Here is a 12,646-nt window from a genome sequence, read left to right as displayed (position 1 = left end):
CGTAGATACATATCAATCTCACAGTATTTCTTTAGCTTTAAGCCTTTTTGTTGTGCATTTCCATGTATCTTACTTACGCTGGTATTCACAGACAGAAATCAAGTTATCTCTCACGTCTTTGATAAATAACACAGTCAAAGCTCTTTGTGACCCTTGCTGTAAAATGTCATTTAGAACCTTTCAATTATTAAACTTCCACATTTGCCAACATTCTTCTTGGGAGGAGTAAACCCAGACCTGGACACACTGCTTCTACAACTGCCACACCTGTATCTCAAGCAGATGTAATACAACCTCTTTTACTCCTCTTTTGTACATCTAAGCAGCATATTAGCCCTTTTGGCCATGGCATCAGGTTGGTTACACACACTTTGTGGTTATTTAGTGAGATTTTAAACTCAGTTACAGATTCCTGCCCCCAGGCAGAATATTCTCTGCCGAAGTATGGTCTACTTGTTCTTTGACATCCTTACATTTGGTCATGTTCAAATGCCAGTTGCTTGCTTGCGCAAAGCTTGCAACACTAGCTAAGTTATGTCCCTAATCTTTGTGTTAATTGCAAACTTTGGAAGGAATAGTTTTGCTTTTCTTTCAGGTTGTTGATATATTTAAGTTCATTTAATATCCCAGTGCTAAAAGCCAATCTCCATGACCATGGTAGAAATATACCTACTGTGAGATTTACCTGCAATTACATTTCTCAACATATTAGTTCTGTTTGAGAGCATATGAAACCTGTTTATTAGGGGCTCCTCTTGACCTCATAACTTTCTATTTTCTTGATCCAAATGCCATATAATACTAAGTCAGTTGCTTTGTGAAGTTTTAAGTGTATTACATCAAACATCATTACTTTTACTGATCTGCAGATCTCATAAAAAAGATGTCAAGTTAGTTTGGCAAGATTTATTTTTCATAAAGCTAAACTGACTGGCATTAAACATATATATCACCTGTAATTCTTCTTTATCAAGCCTTATATAATCTATTCCATTCTTCTGCTAGTAGTGAAGGATGGCTGGCAGTTCCATGATTTGCTAGGTCATCCTGTCCACTCTGTTAAGTACTGGCTTTTAATCTCTTCTTCTGTGATTTCCACCTCTCTCACAGATTACTGAACATCAATATTAAGTGCTCAAGAGTTCCTTCTCCAGCATTTTGAAGCCCTGGTTGAATGTTTTCTGCATTGGTAGTTAAACATATCCTGGCTATATTTGGGCATATGGTTTTAATCTTTTTTTTACTGTATGGCTTCTCTCCATCCTACCATTTTGGACTGTACCAGTTCTTGGCACTTTTCAAAGTGTGTATGGATATAGGCTTTTATCCCAGTTCGTGTTAGCCAGAGCACCTCCGCATAGAACAGTCTTGTTGAGCTTCATGAGGTTCATATGGGCCCACCTCTCCAGCCTGTCAAGGCCCCTGTCATGGTTTAACCCTAACTGGCAACTAAGTACCATGCAGCCACTCACTCACTGGCCCCCTGCCCCAAGTGAGATGGGGAGGAGAATTGAAGGAAAATAAAAATCAAAACCAGGACAGTCCCTCTGGATGGCATCCCTTCCCTCCAGCATGTTGACCGCACCACACAGCTTGGTGTCTTCAGCAAACTTGCTGACAGTACACTCAATCCCACTGTCTATGTTTCTGACAAAGATGTTAAACAGGTCCTAATATCAACCCCTGAGGAACACCACTCATCACTGGTCTCCACTTGCACATCAAGTCATTTACTGCAGCCCTTTGAATGTGACCATCTAGCTAATTTCTTATCCACCGAGTAGTCCATCCTCTGTTTTTTTACATACCCCTGTTTTTTACAGAACTTTGTGATTCGTACTCTGATACCAGTATCTCCCAGCCACTTTCTGTCCAGCCTTTCTGTCCTCCCTTTCTGTCCAGCCTTAAAATAGCTCCTGTGTTTTTCAACTTAGCCATCGCATGCAAGCCACATTTTACATTTTACTGTCTTTCTACCTTTGTAATGGATGACTGTGTCCCAGCTAAACAGGGACATAATACTTTCTTTAAAGCTCACTCTCCCATTTTTGACATAATATGCTCTTCTGTAGTGTTTGGTCCGTCATTAATACCATTCTCTTTTCTTCTCTTGTTCTGGTATAGTGCTTTTGTCCATCTTGTCCTTACACAAGAAGCAAGCTCTTAACCTTGGCATCATGACTGATTCAGGTTTCTTCAAAACTTGCATTTTTTTTGCAAGACCCTTTGCAGTAACTGAGATGAAAGGGGATTTGGAACATGTTTAAGAACCTTAAAGTTCCTATTCTGCCTTCTTCCAGCTGGTTTCTGGGATTGCATGTGGCAGCATTTGTGCGTGTTATGTTGCTCACCTGCATTGTTCCAGGGGAGCCAACAGGTTTGTGCAGATAAATGATTCCAGAATACAGTATGAACCCTTTGGACTGAGATGGTATTTTTAAGTGCTTTGTACACTAAGTGCTTTGTATACTGCCAATTGAAAACAATAGACAGCAGTAACCATTTATGTAGAACCATTAAATCCACAAGCAGTTCAGCAAGCACAAACTAATTCTGGGTAGCAGCTCTGTAAAAGGGCAGGTACATATTATTTCATTTTACACATGAAAAGTAGTCTAGAGGTGCTAAATATCTTGCATATGGCTGCAGAAATAATTATTTCCAGACACACATGAAAATTCAGCAACTATTAGTTTTCAATCCTGTGTTCATCTGCTACAAGACGTTGCTTTGTTTTGTTAAAAAATAGTGATTTTGAGAGGTAAAACATTACAGTTTGTTTTTACTACTGTGGATTAATTGGTTTTGTCAAGTGGGATGATGGCTCAAGGTTAATGCTGCTGGACCTCTTCCAGTAGCCAAGTTTTCAGTATGAATTGTGGACATGTTCTTAGTAAAGACTGACACAGGTCATCCTGGGTCAGAAACTCAGTCAATAACAAGAGAGAACTATGATTTGCATAACCTTTCCATTTGCACTGGTGATGTCTCAGTACATGACCTTAGCATGGTGCCATCTTTTCCTGGTGCCTCGGCTCATGAGAAGTGTAGCCTGATGTCCTCTGTTCCTTGGCTGTCAGGAGGTGCTCTGCAAGGAAGATGGAGCAATCGGAGAAATAGGTTGCAGAAATCCAGGTGCAGGAAAGCCAATACGTACGTTCTTTCATATATAAAAAAGAGGGGCATCTTTTCATGATAGGCTCCATGCTAATCATTAAACACAGTCATACACCCACAGCTGTGTTTACTAAGCACAAGGAAATAGATTGCAGGATACTCACAGATCACGCTGTCTGGCAGAGGCTGACAGATTTTTACTTATAAGAGAAACATTTCATAGATGTACATGTGCTTTACCTTATTTTGAGGAAGAGAAGTGCAGATGTGGGTTTAACATCCCCCTGCCTCTGCATTATGTATTGACATATGGTGCTGCTTTTGAATGCCAAAATGATATTTATTCATGTTTTCAACTCTTTATTTTTTTTTTTACAGCTTACACTCTGGATAATGTTAATCTGCAAGGATATTTTGTCTATTCCTTTAATGACAAGACTGCTCCTAAATATGGTCTCTACAGTTACATTGCAAATCAATACGAACCAAAGCCTTCTATGAAACATTACAAGGAAATAATTGACAATAACGGCTTTCCTAGTCCGGAAACTCCTGAGGCGCTGTGCCCAGAGGAGAGTGCCTCATGTCCTGAATGCCACTTCTTCCGAACCAGAAAATCATTATTAGCCTTTATCTCTTTCATATTTGTTGCTTTTGTTGTTACTATATTCTTCATTATTTACTACTCCAAGAGGATAGAAAGAAGGTATAAATAGAGCTGCCCCTTTGAATACATCACTCGCTGCCCTTCCTCTTGCATTCCCTTGGGAAATTTGAAATAAGAGTGCACAATGTCATTTCTTCAGCACTAGGAAGACATTTACACTTCCTGATACTGCAGGACATTGACACTGATAAGAAATTGCTAGCATATGGCTTCCAGAAATCACTTTCTCTGGTGTAGAACATTTGGTTTATGACCAGTCCATAATTCCTGTGGTTGTAGTTCTCTCACAACTTTCCCTGGGACCTGTTGTTGATACTTTTCCTTCCTTGGTTTTGCCTCACTGAGTTGGGCAAATAAAATCATGGTTTGAAGACATGGAGTGATAGAAGAGCCTAAATGTTGAATTCTCCAAGAGAAAACTGAGGAGAAAGAAAATGGCTTACTTTTCCAAATTGTTTAATGCTGATGTTGCTTGATTGGAGCCAGAACCTGACTGGAGCAGCAAACGTGACTGGGCAGAGATGGAGGAGAACTGCACAAAGCAGTGCTGAGGGAAAGGAAACTCCCTTTCCTAAAGCAGATGCAGGGGGAAGAACAAGTCTGTGCTGCTGGGAGCACTGGGTACATAGGTGAACTACTAAGGTTGCTGACTTCAGGATGTTACTGGGGAGCTTCAGGTAAAGGAGCTGTGTCTTTCTCAGTGAGGGAAGCAGCAGGGGTAAGTCCAGGGGTGGCAGGAGTCATGCCATCTGGTGGGAAGAGATGCAAAAGGTGAAAGGGCTTCTCTTTGATTTGCTCAGTAAAAAAGCAGAGAGCAGACTCTGGGATATCTTTGCTGTCTTAGTTGTCAGGAGGCTGTGTGTCTGACTGCACTGTATTGCCCTGTGTGCATAGACATGGCAGGGCTGGAACACCCTTTCACTGCACTTCTTGCAGCAAGTTAACTTAAACAGAGGAAGTTTAGATTGGAGGAGGAAGTTCTTTACTGTTAGGGCGGTGAGGCACTGGAATGGGTTGCCCAAGGAAGTTGTGAATGCTCCATCCCTGGTGGTGTTCAAGGCCAGGTTGGACAGAGCCTTGGGTGGCATGGTTTAGTGTGAGGTGTCCCTGCTCATGGCAGGGGAGGTTGAACTAGTTGATGTTAGGGTCCTTGCCAACACTAACTATGCTATGATTCTATGATTCTAAGTTGCACACCGCTGCCACTCCACTGCTGCCCACCTACTTACCTGCTGGAAACTTGCGGGTAATTTAGTAAGATGGTCTCTGTGTGCCACTTATGTTGAGTGTGGAGACTTTAAATCCCACTATTTCGGTGTAATAATCCAGGACTTTATTGCTGTTTTTTCCAGGGTCTGAGATCCTGGATGTGTTGCTCCAAGCCTCTTACAGGGTGGCTGGAGGGTCTCCTGTGAGTAACTGGATCTGCCTCTGGCAGTGTTTCATCCCAAAGTATTACTGAACATCTGAAGGCCTCTTGTTTTTCTCTCAGCAAGACAAATTAGCAAAATAGTAACAACATTGTTTATCAGTAGAAATAGAGAGGGAATGGAAAAAATCACTACATTAGGAGTGTCCTCGGTGTAAACCAGTGGTAATTTTCATCCACTCTCACACTGTAGGCCTGCATTGCCTTCAGCTGTAATTGTATTTTTATTGCTATGTGAATAATGTTGCTCACTGGAAAGAATATTTTAAAAGAAATGTGCTCTGTGTTAATTAAGAATTATTTATATACTAAAGCTGATTGTGCTGTATTAAATGTGATATTTATCTACTAGATGACAAGCAGATGTCTAAATGACCTCCTGGGGTTCGTTTCAACCTGAATACTCTATGAATCTGTGATTCTATACTGTAAGTTAAAACATATGAAATGTGATTTTCATTTGTAATTTAAGGTTAGATTTTTCTTAAATATATATTCTATATATAGAAATAGAAAAAAAATTAGTATCATAACAATTAATATATTTGTCCTCTAGTTCCAGTCTTAAAATTTTATCTCTTTGCACTAAATGTATATTTTGGTATCAAGATTAAGTTGAAAAATTCAGGGTAAGTGATGAAATATGAAAAATATATCTGAAAGTTATTTATAGCCTAATAGGACATGCTGAAGAATAGAAAAACTTAAACTGCCGTATATTTATGCATTGGTGCCTGACGCAGTATGGATTACAAAGAAATATCTCTCCCTACATGTATGAAATGCCAAATGGTTTTCCCCATGGCATGGCAATGAATTACCTTACAATACATGACTCCATTAGATAGAAGCCTTCACAGTACGTAACAAAAAAGTGGCATTCATTTCATCCAGGCAGTAGCCAGGTCATACCTAGCTTGTATATGTGTCTGTGTATGTATGTTATGATTATTTTGCTGTTGGTAAAGCAAAAGTACTCTGGGCCTGATGTCTCTTTTTTGGCCCAGGTTCAGGGGGCCTGGTCAGGGCAAATCCAGATGAGCACGGGTGTCATGCTGGTGGGCAACAGCCCGTCCTGACACTTCACTAGCAATTAACCATCCAGAGAGTTGCTGCCATGTGCTCCTTAGTGGCCCCGCTACAGTGCGATGTGTGAAACAGCAGTCGGAGCATGGAGGAGACACTGCAGGCTCTTCCTGCAGAGGCCGGGTGATATGTAACCACCGACAGGCAGATGGCACCAGCTGGATATCTAATTTATAGATAAATTGGGATTTGTTGCTATGAAGCTATATGATCACATCCATTCATGGTGCTGTGGCCCATAGAAGTAACGCAGCCTTTGGCACAAGTATTACTTTCATAAAAAGTATCACTGCAGAGCAGTGACTGGCTTTAGCTGGGCACAGCAGTTGCCAAAGTCTTCTCCTAAGCAGTGCTGCCTGCACACAGTGGTGTATAGTTCTCAGAGACTGAACTGCACAGTAATGGGCCAGGGAAAACACAGGCTGGTCTGATGGAGGTAATGGTACAGTTTTTCCTTGGGATTCTGCTTCATTGTGTGTAATCAGGGGCCAGCATCCTGTCAGTCTTCTTAAAAAAAAACATGCTCCACTAACAGCAAAAAAGCCCATGAATAAGCAGAGATTAGGTACCTGTCCAAGGAGAATTGTGGTGTGCTCATGCAGATTGATGTGGTAATCACCTCTTGCAATCAGGCTGTGGGACATGGGGCACTTCTTCCATTCGATACCCACATGCGAGTAATGATCTGTCACTTCCCCATCACCATCTGTGCATCTAGATCAGAAATGCCGACAGTAGCAGGGGCTTTGAGCAGAGGGGACTCCATAGTCAGGCTGCAAAGACAGCGGAGGGGAGGATGGTGGTTTATTTTCTAAAGAGCAACTGGAGTCTGTGTGTGATGGATGTTAACATGTAGCATCTTATGTAGACTAGTTTCTTGATTTTAACTATTTCTAGAATGAAAAGTTGTCAGTTTGCTCAATGCTGCAGATCAAACATGTTGTAGAAGAAAAAATTATATTTTTATTCCAAATATTTTTGTGACGTGAGTGGAAAGCTTCTAGTTTATTTCTTGAAAATATTGTGCAGAGTTCCTGTGAGAAGGGTATGTTTGCTAAATGAAAGAATAAATGTTACACTGCTTTTATAACAAACTCAGAAAGGAAATAAAGATATTGTATGTAACAAATTGTAACATGATCTTATTTTAATCTGTCCAATTTCTCTGTCTGCAACGTGAAGTACAGAGCACCTCAGAAGAGGCTATTTATAATAGCTCTGCAAGGAGTTTGTGTTACTGTTTGTTTTTCCTGTGCTGCATAAATCATAAATAACTTTTGTTGGAGATTACTGGGGCCTGTATCTAAACAGAGGTTTTTCCAACAGACCTAGGGCTTTGGAGGGATTTTGGTTCTTGGATTTTTTGTTGTTTGCTTTTTTGGGGGTTTTGTAACTATTGCTATTTAAAAAGCCTGTGGAAGTAACCGATATAACTAAGACTCCTATCCTATCCTATCCTATCCTATCCTATCCTATCCTATCCTATCCTATCCTATCCTATCCTATCCTATCCTATCCTATCCTATCCTATCCTATCCACTACATTGCTAACCTAGGATGTATAATTTACTCCTCACTGATTTTTTTATGTCATCAGTCCTTGCAGGGAAGGAATGGACCTAGGCAGCACCTTTGCAGTCCCATGTGTTTGATTCTCAGGAGCCAGAGGAGCCTCTCAGCCTGAGCTTCCCCCAGCACTGTGCCTTGCTGGGGTGCATATCCAAGCTGGAGCAGTGTCAAGCTCCAGGCACCTCTGGAGCGAGACATACGGCAGGGCCCAAAGTAAAAGCAGAACCGATGTGGTGTCCTGGTGGGATGCTGACTGAAAAGGTGTCTTGGCTCTCAGCAGTGACCTGGCTGTTGCATTGCTGCCTTCTGCGCTCAGAGATCTGTAACAGGCTTTGGGCAGGGCTGTAAACCAGCAGGGCTCTACAAACACAACACCTGACCCAAGAAATCTGGTTTTCTTCCTGCCAAAGGGAACCACGAATTGGCCGTGTTTCCTTCAAGAGGTGTAATGGTATGAACTACCTGCGCTGTAAAGTTTTATGGGGTGACAAAGTTCTGTAGCCTGGCAACAGTGCAGTCGAGCTGGAGGCCATCGGATGCCCTGCCAGGAAAGGGAGCTGCACCCTCTCTGGTCAGCCCGAAGAGTGCCCCAAGGAGTGCCAGGCTGCTGCTTCTCCAGCTTGGGACAGACATGATCCAGAGGCTTGGTGCTGTGGGAAGAATGGAGCAGTGCCAGCTCCAGCTCTCTCACCAGCTCCTGCTCCCTCTTAGGGCATATATTTATTTACATTTGGGCTATGAAATGGGAAGCTAAATACCAAGGTATGACATAGGTATGCCAGGGCATATAGTTTATTTAGAAGACAAAATACCGTTTGCAAGCCTTACAGATTTTTCTGTTGATAGTTACTACTTTGCAATGACACTTCTGCCTCCCTCTCTCCACTGGGATCAAATGGGTCTTATTTCTGAAAGCTGAGAAAATAGATGCTCATAAAGTAAGCTGCCAGTATTGCAGTTGTCCCTCCCAGCACTAGATGAGTCTTTAAGTCCTATTCTGGTGGAAGTTTGTGAATTTTACACACATGTGTAAGTCATTTATCTACCACATTGCTGCAGGAGCTGTAAGCGGATATTGCCTTTCCTTGCACCTCACAGCGGAAGGTTGCAGGGTCCTGCACTTGGCAGCACATGGTTGCTGCTGCTTGGTATTCACGGGCACATTCCTCCAGCTGGTGATATATTATTATTGGGCTGGAAGAAAAATAATGCAACCAAGCTCTTATTATTTTGTCCTTTTATCAGTTTGGTCATTTTAATGTGGGATGATCATTATATAAATGCACAGGAGATACAGTCAAGGACACATTCATTTTTAAAGTCCTCCAATGCTCTTGTAGTTCAGTCATTCCTCTTCTGTCTTTAATTACAGCAAGTGATCTCAGAGGCACTTAAAAGATTAAATTACTCAATTATTTGAAAAACCCAAATGGAATAACTGTATCTCTTTTCTGATAAATACCAGTGATTGCTGGAGAAGGTTGCCCAAGGCAAGAAACGCTGGGAGGCCAAGGAGGCCATTTTGTAACACTTTGGCTTAGCCTAGTGATACCCATTTAATTTTTCATTATTTGCAGCCATTATTTTTACTTGCATTGATAAAAACCACAAACTTTTCCATCACTGTCCTGGTGGTTTCAGGAGGGCGATGAATGTCACTGCTCAGCTATTTACAAATGTCCTGGCACCCCCTTGGCTGCAGAGAGAATGACATGAGCCCACTGGATGATAACCACAACTCAAAAGGGCATAAGGCCATCTGCATCAGCAGAGCTTGTCCTTCCTCACCATCAGCCCTACTACTCACCACAGATCCCAAATACAGCCACTGAATAATGGGAAGTTTTCCCTAACGTCGTGGTTTAAACCCAGTCAGGCAACTCATTCACTCGCTTCTCCCCTTCTTTCCCTTCCCCTACTACCGGAGGGATGGAGAGGAGAATCAAAAAGAATGCAACTCCCACGGGTTGAGATAAGAACAGTTTAGTAACTAAGGTATAACACAGATCACTACTGCTACCACCAATGATAATAATGATAAAGGAAATAACAAGGGAAGAGAATACAACACCTCGCCATCAGCCGACTGATAACTTGCCCCCCCAGCCCAATCAAGCTCTCACCGATGCCTCCTCCAACCCCACAGTCTCCCAGCCCTTCCGGCTAACTCCCCGTTACATCCCGGGCATGACGTGCTGTGGTATGGAATACCTCTTTGGTCAGTTTGGGTCAGGTGTCCTGTCTCTGCTTCCTCCTGGCCTCCCCTCCTCCCTGGCAGAGCATGAGGCTCACAAAGTCCTTGGCCAGACCAAAACATCCTTGTTATCAGCTCTGTTCCCAGGCTGAAAATCAAAACACTGCACTGCACCAGCTACCAAGAAGGAGAAAAATGACTGCTACTGCTGAACCCAGGACACCTAAATCAGATTTTTTGCCTCTTTTCCAAAGCAGCAGATATTCAGTGAGCCCAAAGCTGCAAGTGTGGGTAAGGGGTGCAGGCTGATGTGATCCCTCCTCCCTGGGCCAGGGGGAAAGGGACCTGACTCTTTAGGAAAAGAGAAATACAGGCTGAAGATCTAAAATCCTGCACTTTCTTTTCATAGGCTGAGTTCTGAGTTCCTGTCCCACTGAGAACCAGCCAACTGGGCAAAACATCAGAGCAACCATGGATGCAGGGTGATCTCCATCTGCAGCCCTGGTGTGCTCATTACTTGTGCTGGTTAGCCAGCAGTGTGGCGCACGGATGGATGTTTGGTGTTGATAAACTCCCTGCTTTACCTCCATGACAAGTCTCTAAACTGAAAGAGTCTAGCGGGAAAGGACGGACTGAGCGTGTGGACAAGCCAGAGCAGCTGTGGTGCTTCTGGCCCTCCTGCAACAAACACCAACTCAGGCCACAGCCACTGAGGTGCAGTGGGGTGGCCGAGCGGGCTGGCGGACCCTGGGCTGCTGCCCTACATGGGTCTGGGGTTAGGCTGCAAGCAGGCATCCTGCTAGCATCTGTCCTGCATGCATGGCGGGGTACTGTGGGCCTGAAGATGCTGCTGAGGGGTTACTGCTGTCTGCTCCACCACCTGTGGTTCCCATGTTTATTTAGTTAAATAAGGGAAAAAAGGAAGTAATTCAATACCCATCCTCCCAGGGAAAAGGAGTCCTTCTAGCAAGGAGTGAGCCAGGAGAGGTCTGTGGAGGGACAGATGGCCCTGCGGCTAATTTGCTCCCATAAATTGCAGGCTGTTGCAAATCCTCGCTGTAGCAAGTGCTGGCTCTGTGTTTCAGCCATGTGTCTGTCTGCTATGAGCAGGTGAAAGAGAAAGAGCAGAGTCTGCACTTTTAGGCTGTTTCCCTAGTGCCTTTTGCAGAATCGAGTATTTTGATTAAGAAATAAGCCGTAATCCTCTATCTGGCTGCCAGTAGAGCTCCATGCAGCTGCTCTGGCCAGGCAGGACTGTCTCCTGCTGGAGCAGAAGCTCTTGCCACAAAACAAGGTATTTTCTCATTAAAGCGCAGTCACAGTGGGACCTGATCTTGTCTCCGTGCAAACGGCTGCCAATGAACTCCACACTGCAGTTCAAGTCTCTGCTCAAGGCAAAGAGCAGTTCACTGCATTTAAGCTGCCTTTAGCCTCCCCATCTTTCTGGACACACACCCTGTGGGAGAGGCTCAAAAGCTCCAACTTGTCATTGCGGTGGGACTGAGGAGCATCTGTGCAGTGGTATAGGACCCTGGTTATTTTCCTGCTCTCACCTTCCTACCTCTTTGGAGGAGAGGAGCAGAAATGACTTCTCCTCACCCTGGCACTTTGTCCCTAGTGCAGGGCATGGGACAACTAAAGACTTGAGCCCTGGCTAGCTGGCAATGCCCAGCTGTTTCAGCTGGGTATTGGACCACTGATTGCTTGGCCACAATCCACCTGCACTGAAGGCTGAACCCTGTGGCCTTCTGTGCAGCCTGGGCTGGGTGAGCATGGCAGACAGGCATGCTGAGACCAAGTGGGGAAAAGGGCGTCTGGGGCTAAGGAGCTGGGCCTAGGCAGTGGAAAAGAGCAGTTTAAAACTGCTACCTGTGGGAGGTCAGTAGTAAGGTAGTGGAATAGACATCCTAGTTTCAGAGTCAAAGGGGTGGAAGAAGTTAAGTGTCCAGGTTACTTTTTCTGTAAGAGATGCTAACCTTCACCAGAGTCACAGGGGCTCTGGTGTCTGAGTCCTGTGAGTGGAGTGTGTGAGGCGTCCCCAGCATTAGCCTGTAAGACAGGCAAATAGTTCTCTGCAGTGTTGTAATGCTTTCCCTGTCATTTACTCATTAACCCAGATACAATGCTCTGCTCTGTTTTAGCCCCTGAGTTCCACCTACCCTTGTGTTTGCTTGAGCTGAATTTCTTGCACACTGAAGTAGGACAATCTACAGTCACACAATGCTAGGTGGGATCTGTTCTGCATCCTTTTCTGCTTTGGGGGAAAACATTAGCTTTCTACATAGTATAGCTGAGAGAACCATGGTATTGAGGGTCACAATTTAAACTGCACATCATAAAGAAGTCCAAACACGCATTTTGCTGTTAATCTGGGGTTTGACACCCCATATTCCAGGTCCTGTCACACCATGACATGTAACTGCAGTTGTAACAACATGGTGTGCCTGGCGTAGCGCCCAGCCAAATGAAGCCCTTGTGCAGCTGTGACTGACGCACATCTGGTGAAGAGAGCATGACGTGGCTGTCCTAAATGCCCAAGAGATTGAGTGTGGGTCATGCCTTTTAAATGCTGCTTTCTGTCTGG

At 43.8% G+C, this 12,646-nt stretch overlaps 1 protein-coding gene across 1 annotated transcript in view; it reads left to right on the top strand.

The window, feature by feature from the left end:
* KL (klotho) overlaps positions 1-4,417 on the top strand; it is a 48,731-nt gene extending 44,314 nt beyond the window's left edge. The window contains exon 5 of the mRNA XM_061457534.1: positions 3,496-4,417. Within this exon, the coding sequence (XP_061313518.1) occupies positions 3,496-3,833 (338 nt within the window). The 3' untranslated portion in view covers positions 3,834-4,417. The remainder of the gene's footprint in view (positions 1-3,495) is intronic.
* The last annotated feature ends 8,229 nt before the right edge of the window (positions 4,418-12,646 follow it).

The sequence above is a fragment of the Pezoporus flaviventris genome, unplaced genomic scaffold, assembly GCF_033815535.1.
Source record: "Pezoporus flaviventris isolate CSIRO_AGI_PZ_B2104156 unplaced genomic scaffold, CSIRO_AGI_Pfla_v1 ptg000025l, whole genome shotgun sequence".
In the NCBI taxonomy this organism is placed as follows: Eukaryota; Metazoa; Chordata; class Aves; order Psittaciformes; family Psittacidae; genus Pezoporus; species Pezoporus flaviventris.
This window is presented reverse-complemented; position numbering and strand designations above follow the sequence as displayed.